Source organism: Oncorhynchus clarkii, chromosome 4 (genome assembly GCF_045791955.1).
Source record: "Oncorhynchus clarkii lewisi isolate Uvic-CL-2024 chromosome 4, UVic_Ocla_1.0, whole genome shotgun sequence".
Lineage (NCBI taxonomy): Eukaryota > Metazoa > Chordata > Actinopteri > Salmoniformes > Salmonidae > Oncorhynchus > Oncorhynchus clarkii.
In genome coordinates, this window is record NC_092150.1 from 75,675,428 (window position 1) to 75,697,060 (window position 21,633).

General features: G+C 46.4%; 1 protein-coding gene across 2 annotated transcripts in view; it reads right to left on the reverse strand.

Moving 5' to 3' along the window:
• Nucleotides 1-21,633, reverse strand: part of LOC139407289 (kelch-like protein 29) — a 381,932-nt gene that overhangs the window by 8,545 nt on the left and 351,754 nt on the right. For both annotated transcript variants that reach the window (XM_071150934.1, XM_071150935.1), the window contains 2 exons: nucleotides 20,442-20,622; nucleotides 738-931 (listed from right to left, as the gene is read on the reverse strand). In XM_071150934.1, coding sequence (XP_071007035.1) covers nucleotides 738-931; nucleotides 20,442-20,622 — 375 coding nt within the window. The remainder of the gene's footprint in view (nucleotides 1-737; nucleotides 932-20,441; nucleotides 20,623-21,633) is intronic.

A 21,633-nucleotide genomic window follows, 5' to 3' on the forward strand; every position in this document is an offset into this window, starting at 1 on the left:
CAGGCTTGGGCCAGTAGTGCTTCTCTTGGCTTTTTCCCTTTCTTTCTACTTGATCTTTTTTTCTCTTTCGCCCCCTCCCTCTCCGTCTCTTTCTTAGCAGGACACTGGATTAGTGACTGTCTTGAGATAACTGTTCACAGCTTGGGTTGGAGTGTGTGGGACTGTCTGACAGAACGTGTGTGGATAAACATGTATGTTAGTGCTTGAGTGAGCACGTGTCTAGAGTAAATCGATGTTGAGGAGTCCACGTTCAGGTGGTGTGAATTTATGTTCCTGCATACGTGTGTGTATGTAAGTGTGTGTATTACTGCATGTGAGTGAGAGCAGGAAAGAGTTGGTTGATAAGTGTTGAGAAGGGAGTCCTTTGTTTGGAACCATCACTGGGTTACATCCAGGGTCGACAGGCTGCTGTCCTCTACTGCTTTCCAGTCCTTCCTGTTTGTCATAGCTGCACCCTCTCCACAGTCTTTTAGACCATATTCCTTCCTCCTCTCGCTCTCTGCTGCGGATACATTTCTACTTCATGCCTAGGCCCGGGGGATCTTGTGGGGTTAGATAAGGTGGTGTGTGCACATGTGAATATTCATTGGAATGTGAATGGAGGGAGGGGGTCCGTGAGGTTGAGTGAACTGTGCTCTCATTCCGCTCTACATTACTGCCATCTCTGCCAAGTTGAGTTCATCATAGTTAGAGCTGAGTAAATTAGCGTATAGAGCAGGTAGATTATTGACTCTTACCTATCATGGGTGACTCTATGAAGCTCCAGGAGTTGGTCTGAGGGACGTATGACTGTAGTACTCCTGCAGATCGTCCCGCCTCGTTCACCCCTCCAAACACATACACCTTCCCCCCACACACTGTGGCTGCTGCAGAGTGCACCGGCTTGGGGAGCGGAGACACCATCGCCCACTGGTTGGTTATGGTGTCGTACCTACGGAGAGGAGCAAGACAAGGACTGGTTAGTGATGGTTCATACCAACACAGGACAGTTAATTAACATGTGCTACCATTGTTTTTTCATCTGCAAGGCCTTTTTCAATATATTTGAAATGTGCATTTAGAAACAATATTGCAATGTGCTAGCTTATGGCCCATGTCTCCTATTTTCTAAATGGTGCACACAGCACTACTGCAAACAGAATATAATTCAGATATATAGTACATGGCCAAAATACACCTGCTTGTCGAACATCTCATTTCAAAATCGTGTGCATTACTATGGAGTTGGTCCCCCTTTGCTGCTATAACAGCCTCCACTATTCTGGGAAGGCTTTCCACTAGATGTTGGAACATTGCTGCGGGGACTTGCTTCCATTCAGCCACAAGAGCATTAGAGGTTGGGCACTGATGTTGGGCGATTAGGCCTGGCTCGCAGTCAGCGTTCCAATTCATCCCAATAGTGTTCGATGGGGTTGAGGTCAGGGCTCTGTTCAGGCCAGTCAAGTTCTTCCACACAGATCGACAAACTATTTCTGTATGGACCTTGCTTTGTGCACAAGGGCATTGTCATGCTGAAACAGGAAAGGGCCTTCCCCAAACTGTTGCCACAAAGTTGGAAGCACAGAATGATCCATTGTGTGCTGTAGCGTTAAGATTTCCCTTCAGTGGAACAAAAGGGGCCTATCCTGAACCATGAAAAACAGCCCCAGACCATTATTCCTCCTTCCACCAAACTTTACAGTTGGCACTATGCATTCTGGCAGGTAGCATTCTCCTGACACCTGCCAAACCCAGATTAGTCTGTTGGACAGCTAGATGGTGAAGCGTGATTCATCACTCCAAAGAACGTGTTTCCACTGCTCCAGAGTCCAATGGCAGCGAGCTTTACACCACTCCAGCCAATGCTTGGCATTACGCATGGTGATCTTAGGCTTGTGTGCGGCTACTCGGCCATGGAACCCCATTTCATGAAGCTCATGACAAACAGTTCTTATATTGACTTTGCTTCCTGAGGCATTTTGGAAATCAGTAGTGAGTGTTACAACCGAGGACAGAATTCTTAACGCGCTTCAGAACTCGGCAGCCCCATTCTGTGAGCTTGTGTGGCCTACTACTTTGCGGCTGAGCCGTTGTTGGAACTGAGCTCTTCAGTATGGGCCATTCTACTTCAAATGTTTGTCTATGGAGATTGCATGGCAGTGTGCTCCATTTTTCTGACACCTGTCAGCAACGGGTGTGGCTGAAATAGCCAAATCCACTCATTTGAAGGGGTGTCCACATACTACACTGCATGACCAAAAGTATCACAGGGAGCCAGGCATGAAACACGCAACGGTAGAAGTTAAAGACACAAAGTAATAGATTTTCGGACATGACTGCAAACTGACTGCAAAACAAAGGCAACCAGCCATGAAGAAACATCTAGCCGACACTTGTTAATCGCCTATTGAAACAACTTTCAGTTCATGACAAATAGCTAGGCAGATACTTAACCCTGTTGCCCATAGCTAACGTTATAAGCAGCCAGCTAGCTTCATCTGGCTAGTGAGGCTCGACCGGAACGGGTTATGTGTTGTGAAGCTAGCCACAATAAGGATTAGGCACAATAGCAGAATTTGCAGTTTGTCTTCAAAATAAACATGTCATTGACAGTGATGCAAATGAATACAAATAGTAGAATTATGCTATACTTTTATTTTGAGTCCACTATTGTGGCTAGCTTCACATAGATGGGCCCGACCACAATTAATCAAATAAGAACAGTCTTATAAATTATGGTAATTTTAGATACCACCTAGCTATATAGTTAGCAGCATGACACCATGACTGTTTTCCCTGTCCATCAGTGCACGTGTGCTTGAGTGACTGCGTGCTTGCTTGAGTGAGCGAGTGAGTGACTGCGTGCTTGCTTGAGTGAGCGAGTGAGTGAGTGAGTACGTGCTTGAGTGAGTGAGTGAGTGAGTGCTTGAGTGAGTGAGTGCTTGAGTGAGTGGGTGAGTGAGTGCTTGAGTGAGTGAGTGAGTGAGTGAGTGAGTGCTTGAGTGCTTGAGTGAGTGCTTGAGTGCTTGAGTGAGTGCTTGAGTGCTTGAGTGAGTGCTTGAGTGCTTGAGTGAGTGCTTGAGTGCTTGAGTGAGTGCTTGAGTGCTTGAGTGCTTGAGTGCTTGAGTGCTTGAGTGCTTGAGTGCTTGAGTGCTTGAGTGAGTACGTGCTTGAGTGAGTACGTGCTTGAGTGAGTACGTGCTTGAGTGAGTACGTGCTTGAGTGAGTACGTGCTTGAGTGAGTACGTGCTTGAGTGAGTACGTGCTTGAGTGAGTACGTGCTTGAGTGAGTACGTGCTTGAGTGAGTGAGTGAGTGAGTGAGTGCGTGCTTGAGTGAGTACGTGCTTGAGTGAGTGAGTGAGTGAGTGAGTGCTTGAGTGAGTGAGTTAGTGAGTACTTGCTTGAGTGAGTGCTTGAGTGAGTGAATGCTTGAGTGGGTGAGTGAGTGAGTGAGTACTTGCTTGAGTGAGTGCTTGCTTGAGTGAGTGCTTGAGTGAGTGAGTGCTTGAGTGAGTGAGTGAGTGAGTGCTTGAGTGCTTGAGTGCTTGAGTGCTTGAGTGAGTACGTGCTTGAGTGAGTACGTGCTTGAGTGAGTACGTGCTTGAGTGAGTACGTGCTTGAGTGAGTACGTGCTTGAGTGAGTACGTGCTTGAGTGAGTACGTGCTTGAGTGAGTACGTGCTTGAGTGAGTACGTGCTTGAGTGAGTACGTGCTTGAGTGAGTACGTGCTTGAGTGAGTACGTGCTTGAGTGAGTACGTGCTTGAGTGAGTACGTGCTTGAGTGAGTACGTGCTTGAGTGAGTACGTGCTTGAGTGAGTACGTGCTTGAGTGAGTACGTGCTTGAGTGAGTACGTGCTTGAGTGAGTGAGTGAGTGAGTGAGTGCTTGAGTGAGTGAGTTAGTGAGTACTTGCTTGAGTGAGTGCTTGAGTGAGTGAATGCTTGAGTGAGTGAGTGAGTTAGTGAGTACTTGCTTGAGTGAGTGCTTGCTTGAGTGAGTGCTTGAGTGAGTGAGTGCTTGAGTGAGTGAGTGCTTGAGTGAGTGAGTGAGTGCTTGAGTGAGTGAGTGAGTGCTTGAGTGAGTGAGTGAGTGAGTGCTTGAGTGAGTGAGTGAGTGAGTGCTTGAGTGAGTGAGTGAGTGAGTGCTTGAGTGAGTGAGTGAGTGCTTGAGTGAGTGAGTGAGTGCTTGAGTGAGTGAGTGCTTGAGTGAGTGCTTGAGTGAGTGCTTGAGTGAGTGCTTGAGTGAGTGCTTGAGTGAGTGCTTGAGTGAGTGCTTGAGTGAGTGAGTGCTTGAGTGAGTGAGTGCTTGAGTGAGTGAGTGAGTGCTTGAGTGAGTGAGTGCTTGAGTGAGTGAGTGCTTGAGTGAGTGAGTGCTTGAGTGAGTGAGTGAGTGAGTGAGCGAGTGAGTGAGCGAGTGAGCGCTTGAGTGAGTGAGTGTGTGAGCGAGCGAGTGAGCGCTTGAGCGAGCGAGTGCTTGAGTGCGTGCGAGTGCGTGCATGCTTGAGTGCGTGCGTGCGTGCTTGAGTGCGTGCGTGCGTGCGTGCTTGAGTGCGTGCGTGCGTGCTTGAGTGCGTGCGTGCGTGCTTGAGTGCGTGCGTGCGTGCTTGAGTGTGTGCGTGCGTGCTTGAGTGCGTGCGTGCGTGCTTGAGTGCGTGCGTGCGTGCTTGAGTACGTGCGTGCGTGCGTGCTTGAGTGCGTGCGTGCGTGCTTGAGTGCGTGCGTGCGTGCTTGAGTGCGTGCGTGCGTGCGTGCGTGCTTGAGTGCGTGCGTGCGTGCGTGCTTGAGTGCTTGAGTGCGTGCGTGAGTGCTTGAGTGCGTGCGTGAGTGCTTGAGTGCGTGCGTGAGTGCTTGAGTGCGTGCGCGAGTGAGTGCTTGAGTGCGTGCGTGCTTGAGTGCATGTTGACGCGTGCGTTTTTGTCTATAAAGTCAATTACAAACCAATTGGTTGGAGGAGTGAAATGCAATTACGTTTCAGATAGCATTAGCTGTCAAAACACATCAATCATGCATTTAGTGACGGTCAATACTGTGGCTGTTGGTGAAGAGAAGAGCCAAGGTCACTTGAGCTATTTACAACACAGAGACAGAATCAGGCCATAGACAAACATTTACTGCAGAAATAAATACTTTTAATTGAGGAATGTGTCAGACTAGTTTGTTTATTATTTACTCCTATTTTATCTGAAGATGACACATGAAACGAATCCACTGATATCATAAACACAAACACTGTTGGAGAGTTGATTTGGGGAGGCTAGCTGTCAGTCAACATGATGTTTGGTATGACAGGATAAATAACGTACGTGCGAGCGAGTGAGTGAGTGAGTGAGTGAGTGAGTGGATAAAGAGGGACATGGAGGCTAGTCAGCCTGCTACAAAGAGCAGGCATGTTAGATATGGGTCACCATCAAACACACTAATATGCAGGAGTGAAAGTAGATATCTTTTTTTTTTACCTGTAAGAGACACCCAAGTGTGCACAGATTTCTATAGCCTAGGGGGGTAGTCACAGAATTACATTTCCAATCCCTATTCATTTCATATATGATGTATGTGAGCCTAAGCGCCTAGTCTTTGTTCTAACACTTAATATGCAACAACTTTTAACATAAGCAGAGCGTGGGTTTCAAGTTTGGGGAAGCTAATTTTCACCATAAACACGCACCTTTATAATAAAGCATTCCACGCATCCACACATTTGCAGACTTATCTAAGAAAGCCTACTATTGTTAAATTTGATGATTAGATATATTATTATGACTATCAATCCCTGTTCACAAAAAGACTATGGTCTGCCTAGGCTATAGGCATATCAGATATATTTCTTGTTGGCCTTTTATAAACACATTTCATGAAATTCTACTACACTTCATGTGAATGGAGACATTAACACTCTTACAATGACAGGGTAGCCTACTCTGCTGACACTGACAAACAGATCAATAAAAACAACGTTGTCTGATCCATATAATGGGCCTACGAAAAGAGGAGACCTGGAGGAGGAAATTGTCCAAAAAATAAACCAAAACAAGTGGCACTGACCCATTGATAAAGACAGTGAACGTGCACACTCACCGGGGATATGACCGAAGTTCTCTGCTGGTGCCAATAAAATGAGCTACTGTTGGCTTAATTCAATTGAGAATATTGATACCTAAAAGACAGATTGGAGTCTCAGGGTAGGCCCCTGAGGCTGCGGTCAGGGTAGGCCCCTGAGGCTGCGGTCAGGGTAGGCCCCTGAGGCTGCGGTCAGGGTAGGCCACTGAGGCTGCGGTCAGGGTAGGCCACTGAGGCTGCGGTCAGGGTAGGCCACTGAGGCTGCGGTCAGGGTAGGCCCCTGAGGCTGCGGTCAGGGTAGGCCCCTGAGGCTGCGGTCAGGGTAGGCCCCTGAGGCTGCGGTCAGGGTAGGCCCCTGAGGCTGCGGTCAGGGTAGGCCCCTGAGGCTGCGGTCAGGGTAGGCCCTGAGGCTGCGGTCAGGGTAGGCCCTGAGGCTGCGGTCAGGGTAGGCCCTGAGGCTGCGGTCAGGGTAGGCCCTGAGGCTGCGGTCAGGGTAGGCCCTGAGGCTGCGGTCAGGGTAGGCCCTGAGGCTGCGGTCAGGGTAGGCCCTGAGGCTGCGGTCAGGGTAGGCCCTGAGGCTGCAGTTAGGGTTAGAACTGGGGCAGGGCCACCAACTTTTTCATCTTATGAAGTAATTCACAGTGCTTTATTAACTCCCTAAGGTTGATGTCCATCAACCATGGAAAGGTAGCCCTCAAACTTTTTCAGCCATCAAAAATTGCACTGATAAATGGGGAATAGTAGCCTGCAGCTTGCCTGCCCAATGCATGTCCTAACCAACCCACGTGTTGACAAATTAATGGGAGCTTGCCTGCCAATTCATGTCCTAACCAACCCACGTGTTAACAAATTAGTGGGAGCTTGCCTGCCAATGCATGTCCTAACCAACCCACATGTTGACAAATGAATGGGAGCTTGCCTGCCAATGCATGTCCTAACCAACCCACATGTTGACAAATGAATGGGAGCTTGCCTGCCAATGCATGTCCTAACCAACCCACGTGTTGACAAATGAATGGGAGCTTGTCTGCCTGCCCATTTGATCAATGACAAATACATTTGATTGACAACTAAGGATGCATTCGTAAATTGCCTCCAGTGTATCAGAGTACATAAGTGTACATTCATACATTCAGAGCATTGTCAAATTGTCTGTTTGTAAATTCAGGGCGTTTCGCGCTCTAGTGTTCAGAGCGCACACTGCACTATTGACACGGAACGCTCTGGCCAAAGTGTAGGGTTGATCCGAGCATTCCTCACAAAGCAAGTCAAGCATCCAAGCTAACTGGCGTAAGTTAGCTAGCTTGCTAGCTACTTCGACACCTCACTGACCATTTTTCTAACCCTAGCAGAGCTGGTTAGGCTATTTACATGTTATCTAGAGCATTAGCGACTAACTGTGGTGCGGGCAACAATTGAATTACATTTTTGCCAACGTTTACTGCCATGGGTCATATTCAGCAGGTGCTGTGCATTCATAAATTAATTGGATATTCTGCGCTCTGGCACACAGACGAAAGTGCTATGAAATCTTGCTAGCTAACCAAATGACACCTGCATCTCTGGCTGTAGCCACCGACAAACGATTGAGGGGGGAAAAGATTGCCACTCACCCATTCCTCCAATGTCATCCTACCAGCAGCTAGCTAACATTAGTCTCAGTGTTTTTAGCTTGCTAAATAGCTACTTAAATAGATACGCTAGCCTATTAGCCGCGTTATGACTGACTTGTGATCATTAAAATTTCTCATTGTATTGACATTCCCAGCCATAGTTATATCTCAGTTTTTGTACCAAATATTGTGTCATTGAAACTGAAACAGTGCATTCCGAAGTTGGTTTTGTACCATAAACAGTGAATTTGATATTTTTGACTGATATTATGATTGTTTGTTTCATATCTGCAAAGTAGTTAAAACGCTGTCAGTACCACTTCAAGCCTGCGTCAGATAGTCTGTTTATTATTCACCATAACAATAGCAGCCCAGACAGCCTAAAAGAGAGTAAGGCCATGATGAATGGGGTTTAATAGAGGTTTGCTAGCTAATGGTGTGTCTTATTATCCTTTTCATACACAGACCAAAACCATGGAAAAATAAGAGCCACCTAAAGACAGTCATGGTTCCTGCATTTTCAGACCTTTTAACCAAAATACAGCTATCGGGTCTGTGTGAATGGTTCTCGGTTTTAAGCTGCAAACAGACCACATGGTTTAATAACAACCCTCCCAATTGTCTAGCTACCCAGTGATATGTATTAAAGGGGTATACCTGCAAATAAGTGGTAAATAAATGACTGTTTGAAAAGGGGTCATACAAATATGACCTTTTTAAAAATTTTCTCCAGGTAACATACCACACCGCCTGTCTGAAATTGGGTACCAGTGTGTGTGTTTCCTCTGTGCACTCCTCTGCTGTACTAGCAGAGAACGTGCTATGGTCCAGATAATGACTCTCAGTCTCAGTTACAGCAGCAATGACAAGATCTTGTATGATATGTCCTGAGGAAAAACAACAGTGATCTGGGACTGGACTCAGACCTAACAAGAGAGCGAGGACAGATGGAAGAGAGCGAGAGGTATCTGTATGGAAGCCTTTCTTTCTGCCCATGCCTTCAATCTCTCCACACCTGTATTTCTCTCATGCTGGGGTCAAGTCAGAGCAGTAGTTGTCCCCCTGTGATTTTACTATAAAGACACTAGGATCTTGAGAGCCACAAAACAGTAGTGTGATGTGTGTGATACTGACAGCTTCTAATTACGATGTGAAATCACCCACCCCATCATGCTAAATGTGATTGTTTTTGTGCGTTTCTGTAAGTCAAAGCGTGTTAATTGTCTCATCACCGTGTGAAGGTAGAATCTCAGTCTCACTTTGGTGTCCAAGTACTAACTTCAGCTGAAGACACACATTGCTAACTAACTGTGTTTCTGACTCATTAATTACTTGATCAAGAGAGACCAGGAGGAAGGGAAAGAACATCCAAGATAGTGATATTACATCCTGTCCTTTTGATTGCCCTGCCAGATGTATTGGAAATAAAGATGACCTACTGAATAGACAACACTAGGGTTATTGTCACACTTTGATCCTGTTGGCTTTGATTGCATGGTTTAAGTCGCTCCTTAGGAGAAAAACACATTTTATTGTCATAGTAAACAAGGTCAGTATATACTGTGATCCGTGTAGCACCAAACCAGCAGAACACACCAGACACTAACACACACATGCACGGACAGACAGCTACAAGCAGCACGCACACACAGAGCCCAGAATCCTTAATCTAATCCCAGACCATCCACAATGGGTCTCCCGGATTTACCCATAATCCCTGAGAATAAACTAATTTACACACTGCCCTGTACACGGAAGTCTGTCTATATTGATGTGACAGCACACTGGAGACCCTTGCTGCTGCTCTGCATCCTCCACCAGCCATAACACTCATTTCAAACTGGTGAGAGGGCACCTTGAAACACTGTCAAGAGAGGACTGGAGACTGAGTGTGTGTGTCAGAGACAGTATCCCAGTTTAATTGGACGGGGGCGTCAAGTAGGACGTGCGACATCAGTGTTGGCTGTGGAGTAAGTTACACACTAATTACTGATCCTCACTCGGCACGTATACACACTAGACCAGAACACACACTTCTTTACTAACCCGTACACTGGACACCTAAACTTGTCACACACACACCTTGTCAAGCACACACGCACACCTTGCTATTTCAGACCTGAGACGAGATACATGTACCTGAAAAAAGCAGGCAAACACAAACAGTGTCCTCAGCAGTGGTGCCATCCCTCAGTGTCGGAGAGCAGTGAGTGTTTTAAGATCATCTGGCAGCACAGCTTTCCTCTGTAAAGGTCAGTTATCCATCTACAGCAGCAGGAAAGGCCCATTTCCTGGAAGCTCTCAGCACCGAAGCAACCACACTACCCAGTAGTGCCTAATTAACTACACACATTATTAATGTCTCTTTCTTCCTGTGGGCTTAGTCTATCCTTTCTTATTTTTCCAGCCTGGAGATATTTCTAATAGTCTGTAGAATGTTAAGAGGATAGGAGCGAGAAAGGGGGGATCTAGTAAGGGAGAGAGAGAAAGACGTGATTTCGCCTGCTGGTAAAACCTGGAAATCACCCAAACCGTCAGCTAGTTGTTCATCAGCCTTGTAAAAGACACACACACAATGCCTCAATCTTCACATGCATTACTTCCCTTCCTCTCTTATTATGTCCCTCTACCCCTCCACTAATAACTCTCCCCAGGCCCTAACCCTGCCTGTTTCTCTGGCTGTAACCTGGAACCCCAACTACATGAGGGACCGAGCAGGCCTCCCCAGACATCCCTGTTTCATCATCCTCTCCTACAGAAACCTCAGGCACACACACACGCGCATGTTCCATCGTACGCTCCATCTTTCTCACACATACTCCGCAGGCCCTCGCTGTGACAGGGGGGAAACTGGTGTCAGGTTTAAGTCAGATAATCTGTCCGTCAGGTATCCTACAGCAGCCCAATACTATATAAAGAGAGAGGTAAAGGAAGAGGAGAGAGAGCGGGAGAACAGGAGAGAGAAATGGAGAAAGATGGGGGAGAGTGAAAAAAATAAAAGGGAAAGATTGAGAGGGAGAGGGGGGGTTGAAGGGAGAGACAAGGAGAGAAAGAGGGATGATTCTTTGGCTCTTTAGGACGTTCTTCCCCTCTCCCGGCACCGGAGACTAAATCAAAGAGACACAGATAGCCACCATGCAGAGCTGGCAAAGCACAGCCCAGGGTCAACACACACACAAAATAATAAGTTGATAATTAGTGAAGGATGAATGGATGTCGGCTGAATTGGCCTTCATATTGGCCTTCATACCAATTTACACAGCAGAGAGAGGGATGAAAAATAATAAGAAAAGAGAGGGTGAAAAGAGAAAGGGTGAAGGAATAAGAAGCGAGAGAGAGAAGGTGTGATGGGAGTTGAAGAAAGAAGGGTGAGTTAGCAGGAAGGGGTTAGCTGGAGCCCTGACAGCACAGTAGGAGACGGTTGTGAAGTTAAGGATTAGCTCTGCATGGGGGGACCTCCACAGCAGGGGGTCTGGAGCTAACTTTACCTCACCACAGAGCTCTGCCGTGGGACTACAGAGGCACGGACACCCCCCTCTCCTCTCCCAGCTCCAGGCACAGGAAAACAACTCATCAACACGTCACATTAGGAGACTGGAGAGAGGGGGTTTGGGATGCAGTGCAGGCGGTTTTCTCAGCGCTGAATGGGTACCCCATCAAGGAGCATGTGTGTCTATGCCTGTGTATGTATGAGTGTTAGTGGGAGTGTGTACGGATCATTCATACTTGTAAATCTACTGTGTGTGTGTAGGGCAAAGGGTGAACGGGAACCTGCGTGTCTGTGTAGAATGAGTTGAATGAGTGGGGGCGCATCTCCCAGTGTGGCTTAACAGCTTCCCCGAGCAAGCAGACAATGGAGAAGATTACAGTCACAACAACTCTATACAGCCAGGCTGAGTACTGAGTGGCGCTTCTATATGACCACTATACAGCCAGGCTGAGTACTGACTGGAACTTATATAAACCACTATACAGCCAGGCTGAGTACTGACTGGAGCTTCCATATAACCACTATACAGCCAGGCTGAGTACTGAGGAGAGATTCTATATAACCAATATACAGCCAGGCTGAGTACTGAGTGGAGCTTCCATATAACCACTATACAGCCAGGCTGAGTATTGAGGAGAGATTCTATATAACCACTATACAGCCAGGCTGAGTACTGAGGAGAGATTCTATATAACCACTATACAGCCAGGCTGAATGGAGCTAGGGCAGCAGTGTAGCAGTGGTTAGAGTGTTGGACTAGTAACCGGAAGGTTGCAAGTTCAAATCCCCCGAGCTGACAAGGTACAAATCTGTCATTCTGCCCCTGAACAGGCAGTTAACCCACTGTTCCTAGGCAGTCATTGAAAATAAGAATTTGTTCTTAACTGACTTGCCTAGTTAAATAAAGGTAAAATACATTTTAAAAAACAATATACAGCCAGGCTGAGTACTGAGTACTGAGGAGAGATTCTATATAACCAATATACAGCCAGGCTGAGTACTGAGTGGAGCTTCCATATAACCACTATACAGCCAGGCTGAGTACTGAGGAGAGATTCTATATAACCAATATACAGCCAGGCTGAGTACTGAGTGGAGCTTCTATATAACCAATATACAGCCAGGCTGAGTACTGAGTGGAGCTTCTATATAAACCACTATACAGCCAGGCTGAATGGAGCTTCTATATAAACCAATATACAGCCAGGCTGAGTACTGAGTGGAGCTTCTATATAACCACTATACAGTCAAGCTGAGGAGGGCTTCTGTATAACCACTACCCAGCCAGGCTGAGTGGAGCTTCTATATAACCACTTTACAGCCAGGCTGAATGGAGACTGAGCCTTCTATACAGGAGAGACAGAGGGACAGGCGTAAACAGCCTAAAGGCTTCCGCATGCTTCGGTTCGGCGAATGAGTTTGCTCGTATATTCCATTAAAAGAGCTTCACTTGAAAAATGAGATAAAGCAGAACTAGTACCAAAAATTTGAATAACTAAACCAAGACAGACCAGAGCCTGTCGTTTCCAATGAGAGCAAATGAATCAGTGGGCAGAACAAGCAATGAGGTGGGCAGAGCAAAGCACGAGCTAGTGAGATCCAATTGGCACATTCTAGCTTTTATTGGCATATTCCCATTAGGGAATACCTACTCTGTAAAGTGCATGTACGCAATAACTCAATTCTCCCCTTGCACTTTGGAAAAGGGTAAAGTCCACAAAACGCAGTCCACTCTGTTACCATATGGAGATCGAATGTTGCATCAATAAGAAAATTAGCAGAACTTCGGTCAAAACCCATCTCGTTCCATCTTCTCCCACTGTGCTTACTCTCGTCACCATATTTGGAAGTGAGTGGAAACGACAACCGAATGCTTACATAAGGTGAAATATCTGGCTTACTGTTCTGTGATGTTACTGTTTTTCCATCTTGAGACACTGTAGCTAGTATATACACTGCTCAAAAAAAATAAAGGGAACACTAAAATAACACCCTAGACCTGAATGAATAAAATATTGTTATTAAATACTTTTTTCTTTACATAGTTGAATGTGCTGACAACAAAATCACACAGAAATTATCAATGGAAATCAAATTTATCAACCCATGGAGGTCTGGATTTGGAGTCACACTCAAAATTAAAGTGGAAAACCACACTACAGGCTGATCCAACTTTGATGTAATGTCCTTAGAAGGCTGACGATGCCAAGGCTGTTTGAGAGAACCACAACTAGACAACTACACATCAGTGCTGCCAACAACATAACTTCCTCACACAGAAGCACAGCTCCCCACACTGGAGGGCCACAACTGGAAAACCCTGTACCAGACTAGACACCATATCCCTGTCGCTGTATTAAGGTATTGTTCGCTGGGCTGCAGCACAACTCAGGTAAGGAATGTTAACCAATACTGCAATACTGAGTCATGTTGCTAGTTAACAATCTTGATGCAATATTAAGTGGTAATGGAATGTGCCTAGCACAAACACCTGTCTGTACATAGTGTTCAATAAATAAAACTGAACCATGTGACATTGACACTCCATTAAATCAGAATGAATGTAGCAATAAGGCTGTCTAGCAGCTCAACATGTTGGTACACTGTACATAGTGCTCCTGTAACTCACAAGCGGGTATCTATGGTTACACTATGTACTGAATACTCTGTTGTTCATTTTCTAGTGATAGGGATCTGCCATGACTATGTCAAGTGGGGCACACAAAAATTAAGTTTGACACCAACTATCCCAGATACAGAATTATCTGAATTTTATCAAGATCCTAATCCGCTGCAGACACCTTGGTAGGTTCTTCCTTGGGTCTTCAGCTCCTAATCTACAATGTATTCGGAAAGAATTCAGACCCCCTATTCTAAAATGGATTTAAAATGTGTTTTTTTCCCCCCCTCAATCTACACACAATACCCCATTATGACAAAGCAAAAACAGGATTTTAGAAGTGTTTGCAGATGTATAAATACACATTTAAAAAAACATTTACATAAGTATTCAGTCCCTTTACTCAGTTCTTTGTTGAAGCACCTTTGGCAGCGATTACAACCTCGAGTTTTCTTGGGTATTATGCTGAAAGCTTGGCACGCCTATATTTGGAGAGTTTATCCCATTCTGCTCTGTAGATCCTCTCAACCTCTGTCAGGTTGGATGGGGAGTGACTCTGCACAGCTATTGTCAAGTCTCCCCAGAGATATTCGATAGGGCTCAAGTCCGGGCTCTGGCTAGGCGACTCAAGGACATTCAGAGAATTGTCCCGAAGCCACTTTTGCATGGTCCCGGCTAAGTGCTTAGGGTCATTGTCCTGTGGGAAGGTAAACCTTAGTACTTCAGTCTGGGGCTGAGTGCTCTGGAGTAGGTTTTCATCAAGGATCTGTCCTTTGCGCCATTCATCTTTCCCTCAATCTAGTCTCCCAGTCCCTGCTGCTGAACAATATCCCCACAGCATGATGCTGCCACCACCATGCTTCCCCGTAGGGATGGTGCCAGGTTTCCTCCAGATGTGACGCCAGAGAATCTTGTTGTTCATGGTCTGAGAGTCCTTTAGGTGCCTTTTGGCAAACTCCAATCGAGCTGTCATGTGCCTTTTACTGAGTGGTGGCTTCCATCTTGCCACTCTACCATAAAGGCCTGATTGGTGGAGTGCTGCAGAGATGGGAGAACCTTCCAGAAGGACAACCATCTCCACAGAAATACTCTGGAACTGATCAGTGACCATCTGGTTCTTGGTCACCTCCCTGACCATGGACATTCCCGCCCGATTGCTCAGTTTGGCCAGGCAGCCAGCTCTATGAAGACTCTTGGTGGTTCAAAACTTCTTCCACTCAAGAATGATTGAGGTCACTGTGTTCTTGGGGACCTTCAATGTTGCAGACATTTTTTGATACCCTTCCAAAGCCTTGACACAATCCTTTCTCGGAGCTCTACGGACAATTCCTTCAACCTCATGGCCTGGTTTTTGTTTGCTCTGACATGCACTGCCAACTTATACAGACAGGTGTGTGCCTTTCCAAAAACCTGTTTTCGCTTTGTCATTATGGGTTACTGTGTGTAGATTGACAAGGAGCATGTTTCATTTAATGCATTTTAGAATAAGGCTGTAACGTAACAAAATGTGGAAGGTGTCTGAATACTTTCTGAATGCACTGTATGTGTACTGACTTCAGTCATTCCTAATCCACTAGAGGGGTGTGTAGAACAGCTGTTATAATGTGAGTGAGTCAGAGACAGCTTTCTATAGACTGTTGCTGTGGTCTCCTGCTGGGCTGGTATAAAAAGGTAGCAGCCCTGAGACAGACTGACAGACTGATTGAGGACATAATTGTGAATGTAGGAGAATTTCACGGTTAAGATCCGTGAAACCAAGAGCAAGATAGACGGCCAGGCCACAAATGAGGCAGGGCAGGATGTAGGCGTTGAGGCTAACGCCTTGACAGAGATGGAGACGTGTAGACACGTGCGCGCACAGACACACACAGATCACTCCTGTAAACAAACCTCAAATCAGCCGTGCCAATCAGTGCCTGAGTGGGAAAATCAACTGTGGATGGATGTAGAGCTGCAGGGCAGAGGCTCAGTCAGTCAGGCTGCTGCTGGGCAAACTGCACACTGTACCAGCCATGCACACATGACATCACACATCACTATAGGGCAATTCCATGGTTAACAGATTGATGCCGAAACTCAGATTTCCCACTTTAAAATATATGTCAAGCAAAAACCAATGATTGCAAAGTTAAAAACCATACAACTATTTCCTCTAGAAATTGTACAGCATTCTGTTACTGTGGAATTGTCCTATATCAAACAACAGATGGATAGATAGACCGCTGACAAAAACGCAACAAAACTGCATCTTACAAAATAACGCTGTGAAGAGCCAAAATATGACCATGGATAGAGAGCTGGCGAAGGACAAAAGACGGAAATGTTGGTAAAGTTTCACGTTTTTAAATGTCTCTTGCACAAGTACAGTGAAATGCCTTTCTTGCCAACTCTAAACACAAAAATGCAGTAATCCATGACAATGTAAAACAAAAAAATAACAAAAACAGACAAAATAAAAAGTAAGCATAGTAAACTCAGCAAAAAAAAGAAACGAACTCACAGTCAACTGCATTTATTTTCAGAATACTTAGAGTAAATATTTGTATATACATAAGATTCAACAACAAACTGAACAAGTTCCACAGAAATGTGACTAACAGAAATTGAATGTGAATGTGCACCTAAACAAAAGGGGGGGTGGGTTTGTGCCCATAGGTGATGTTGTTGCCGGTGATGTCTGGTGAGGACCTGCCTTGCAACAGGCCTTACAAGCCCTCAGTCAAGCCTCTCTCAGCCTATTGCGGACATTCTGAGCACTGGAGGGATTGTGCGTTCCTGATGTAACGAGGGCAGTTGTTGCCATCCTGTACCGGTCCTGCAGGTGTGATGTTCGGATGTACCGATCCTGTGCAGGTGTTGTTACACGTGGTCTGCCACTGCGAGGGCAATCATCTGTCCGTCCTGTCTCCCTGTAGCGCCGTCTTAGGCATCTCACAGTACGGACACCTCAATTTATTGCCCTGGCCACATCTGCAGTCCTCATGCCTCCTTGCAGCATGCCTAAGGCACGTTCACACAGATAAGCAGGGACCATGGGCATGTTTCTTTTGATGTTTTTCAGAGTGAGTAGAAAGGCCTCTTTAGTGTCCTAAGTTTACATAACTGACCTTAATTGCCTACCGTCTAAGCTGTTAGTGTCTTAACCACCGTTCCACAGGTGCATTTTCATTCATTGGTTATGGTTCATTGAACATGCATGGAAAACAGTGTTTAAACCCTTTACAATGAAAATCTGTGAAATTATTTGGATTTTTACTAATTATCTTTGAAAGACAGGGTCCTGAAAAAGGGACGTTTCTTCTTTGGCTGAGTTTATATACAGGGTCAGTTACAGTAACATATTTACAATGTGTAGGGATACTGGAATGATAGAGGTAGATATGTACAGGGGTAAGTTGACTGGGCATCAGGATATATGATAAACAGAGTTGCAGAGGTATACGTGGATGGGGGCGTGCTCGCCACCCTGTAGTCCACTATCAGCTCCTTGTCCTTATTGACGTTGAGGGAGAGGTTGTTGTTCGGGCACCACACTGCCAGGTCACGGACCTCCTCCCTTTAGGCCACGAATCAAACTCATTCCACGGTGGGCTGAGCATCTGCGGGTTTACGCTCCACCTTTGTTTTCGATTTATGAATTACGGTCACTATTTAGTAATTAACTCCCCACCTGGTTGTCTAGGTCTTAATTGAAAACAAAAAACAAAAACCTGCAAACACTAGGCCCTCCATGAAATGAGTTTGACACCCCTGCTGTAGGCAGTCTCATCGTCGCTGGTGATCGGGCCTATGATCGTCTTGTCGGAAAACTTGGTGTTAGTGGCGCATGTCTACACAGTCCTGAGTAAACAGGGAATACACAGGAGGGGACTAAGCGCACACCCCTGTGGGTCCCCCTGTGTTAAGGGTCAGTGTGGCGGAGGTGATGTTGCCTACCCTCACCACCTGGCCTTGGCCTGTCAGGAAGTCCAGGATCCAGAGGGAGGTGTTCAGTCCCACCAGACAGACCTACTGTACATGTCAAGGTTTCCGTTTGCCGGTAATAACTGGCTTTCGTCACTACAAAAAGGTACATGCCGATAAATTGGTGCCTGTCTATTGTCCCGGGAAACAAAAAATTCCATTGTGAAATAATGCCAACTGTATAGTTTGGTGGAGGAGGAATAATGGTCTGGGGCTGATTTTCATGGTTCGGGCTAGGACCCTTCCTTGCAGTGAAGGGAAATCTGATATTTTAGACGATTCTACTTTTTTTACTGGTCCCCAGGGAATTGAACCCACAACCCTGGCGTTGCAAGCGCCATGCTCTACTAACTAAGCCACACAGGACATTCTGTGCTTCCAACTTTGTGGCAACAGTTTGGAGAAGGCCCTTTCCTGTTTCAGCATGACAACACCCCTGTGCATAAAGTGAGGTCCATACAGAGATTGGTGTGGAATTGGAATGCCGACTGCAAGCCAGGCCTAATCGCCCAACAGCAGTGCCCAACCTCACTAATGGTAGTATGGAACCAAGTCCCCGCAGCAATGTTCCAACATCTAGTGGAAAGCCTTCCCCCGAAGAGTGGAGGCTGTTATAGCAGCAATGTTCCAACATCTAGCGGAAAGCCTTCCCAGAAGAGTGGAGGCTGTTATAGCAGCAATGTTCCAACATGTAGTGGAAAGCCTTCCCCGAAGAGTGGAGGCTGTTATAGCAGCAATGTTCCAACATATAGTGGAAAGCCTTCCCCCGAAGAGTGGAGGCTGTTATAGCAGCAATGTTCCAACATCTAGCGGAAAGCCTTCCCAGAAGAGTGGAGGCTGTTATAGCAGCAATGTTCCAACATGTAGTGGAAAGCCTTCCCAGAAGAGTGGAGGCTGTTATAGCAGCAATGTTCCAACATCTAGTGGAAAGCCTTCCCAGAAGAGTGGAGGCTGTTATAGCAGCAAAGGGGGGGACCAACTCCATATTAATTCCCACATTTCAGATATGTCCGGTAAATTAAAATTCTGCCGGTCAAATGTCGGGCACCACATTTTCATAACGGAAACCCCGGTACACCAACAGACAGACCTACTCTACTACCATATGTCCAGCTAGAGAGCAAATGAAAGACCACCTGTGAGACGGCAGTGAGAAATCTTTAGAGAGCTGAGGTTAAAGTCCTGTCATGTTTTAATGCTGTTTTGATGAGAAATCCATGTGCTTAGCTGGCCCAGCCATTCTGGAAGGAAATGACTATAAATGGCTTAACAACACTGGGTGTGTGAATGGCTGAGTGTGTGTGTGCGTGCGCACGTGCTACAAGGGAGTATAAATATCCCTCAGACAAGGAGCTCTTGGCCACCTGGGGAGCAATTACATGCCTTGTAGCATGGAGACACACTTCTGTCCACACGCTGAGAAAACCAACACAGCAGCACCTACTATATGCCATCACCCCCACTTTCTACATAAATTCTGACATTTCGTCCACCAATATTTCAACCACTCAGATAAGACACTCCTGCTGTTTCTGTACACATATTAGTAGTTCATAGAATTCTGTTGAACCCCTTACACATAGTTGCCCCTCTACCACTGCTTTCCTGGTTCATCTGAGTGCCCCGATAACAGACAGAACCTTTTGACAGTTTCAGACAGAGCGCTGTAGATAATGGACACTGGCTGAGGGTCTCACGCGCGCACACACACACCACTGCTTTGTTTGGCTATAAACGCTGAGATACACTGCTAAGTCTGTATTTACAAGCTGCGACTGGAGGCAGAGGAATCAAATGCGTTTCCATTACAGGACTCAGTATTCTAGCCAGACAGCCTTAATGACACAGCATGGCAGCGTTACAGAGACATATCAAATTAGATGATTCCATTTGAGGGATCGATGTTACATGGAGATAGTGTCGTCGGTGTCTGTGTGTTGTTGCGTTGAGAGCGGCTTCACGGTGTGTGTGCGTGTGTGTGTGTGTGTGTTGCTGCTTTGAGAGCGGCTTCAGTGTGTGTGTATGTGTCGTTGCATTGAGAGCAGCTTCACCGTGTGTGTCGTTGCGTTGAGAGAGGCGTCACAGTGTGTGTGTGTATGTGTGTCGTTGCATTGAGAGCAGCTTCACAGTGTGCGTGTTGTTGCGTTGAGAGGCTTCACAGTGTGTGTGTGTGTCGTTGCATTGAGAAAGGCTTGGGAGATCCATTCAGTTCAGTAATGAGCAGCAGCAGCCTGTTCCATTACGTTCTGTAATGTTATTTTGATTGCTCAATTTAATCTCCCCAGCCCAGCATCAAGACCGTGTGTGGAGAGCAGCAGAAGATAAAGCCATTCACATCTCCTCATAGGCCTTTCAGTCTCATTGTTGCACTGCCGTGGATGGAAGTGTTGCTTTCTGATCAAAGGGATTTTACCCACTAATCAATAATCAAGTTTGACATTAAACTGTCCTTTACAGCTCAGGACAGTTACACACACAGGGATATACAGGCCATAGCCATCCTTCTAACCAGGGACATCTATGCACAAGGCTCTATTGAAAAAGCTAGTCGATGTAACCTAACATACAAGACACTTCATGAAATAACTTCAATATAAGTATAGCCAACAGAGCACCTGCAAACATGTTTTAGCACAGCTTCCGTTACTGCTACACCAGCAGCATCCAAAGCTCGTGCCACTTAATCAGTTGTTTCCATAGGCACATGTCAGTGTCCTACCTCTCTACATGGTCCAGGTTTCCTGACACACCCAGACCTCCGATGGTATAGAGTTTCCCATCGTAGACCAGACTGTTGTGTCTGCAGCGAGGCACCGTCATACGGGACATCAGATTCCAGTTGTCCAATAGAGACATGTAGCACCACACGTCAGCTACCATCACCCCCGACTCTGTCCCACCTGAAACACACACATAAAATACACAAGTCAGATACCATCACCCCCGACTCTGTCCCACCTGAAACACACACATAAAATACACAAGTCAGATACCATCACCCCCGACTCTGTCCCACCTAAAACACACACATAAAACACACTAGTCAGATACCATCACCCCCGACTGTCCCACCTGAAACACACACACACTCGTCAGATACCATCACCCCCGACTGTCCCACCTGAAACACACACACACCACACACACGTCAGCTACCAACACCCCCGACTCTGTCCCACCTGAAACACACATAAAATACACAAGTCAGCTACCAACACACCAGACTCTGTCCCACCTGAAACACACACATAAAATACACTCGTCAGCTACCAACACACCAGACTCTGTCCCACCTGAAACACACACACCACACACTCGTCAGCTACCAACACACCAGACTCTGTCCCACCTGAAACACACACACCACACACTTGTCAGCTACCAACACACCAGACTCTGTCCCACCTGAAACACACACACCACACACTCGTCAGCTACCAACACACCAGACTCTGTCCCACCTGAAACACACACACACCACACACTCGTCAGCTACCATCACCCCAGACTCTGTCCCACCTGAAACACACACATAAAATACACACGTCAGATACCATCACCCCCGACTCTGTCCCACCTGAAACACACACATAAAACACACTAGTCAGATACCATCACCCCCGACTGTCCCACCTGAAACACACACACACCACACACTCGTCAGCTACCATCACCCCCGACTCTGTCCCACCTGAAACACACACACACCACACACTCGTCAGATACCATCACTCCCGACTGTCCCACCTGAAACACACACACACCACACACACGTCAGCTACCAACACCCCCGACTCTGTCCCACCTGAAACACACACATAAAATACACTCGTCAGCTACCAACACACCAGACTCTGTCCCACCTGAAACACACACACCACACACTCGTCAGCTACCAACACACCAGACTC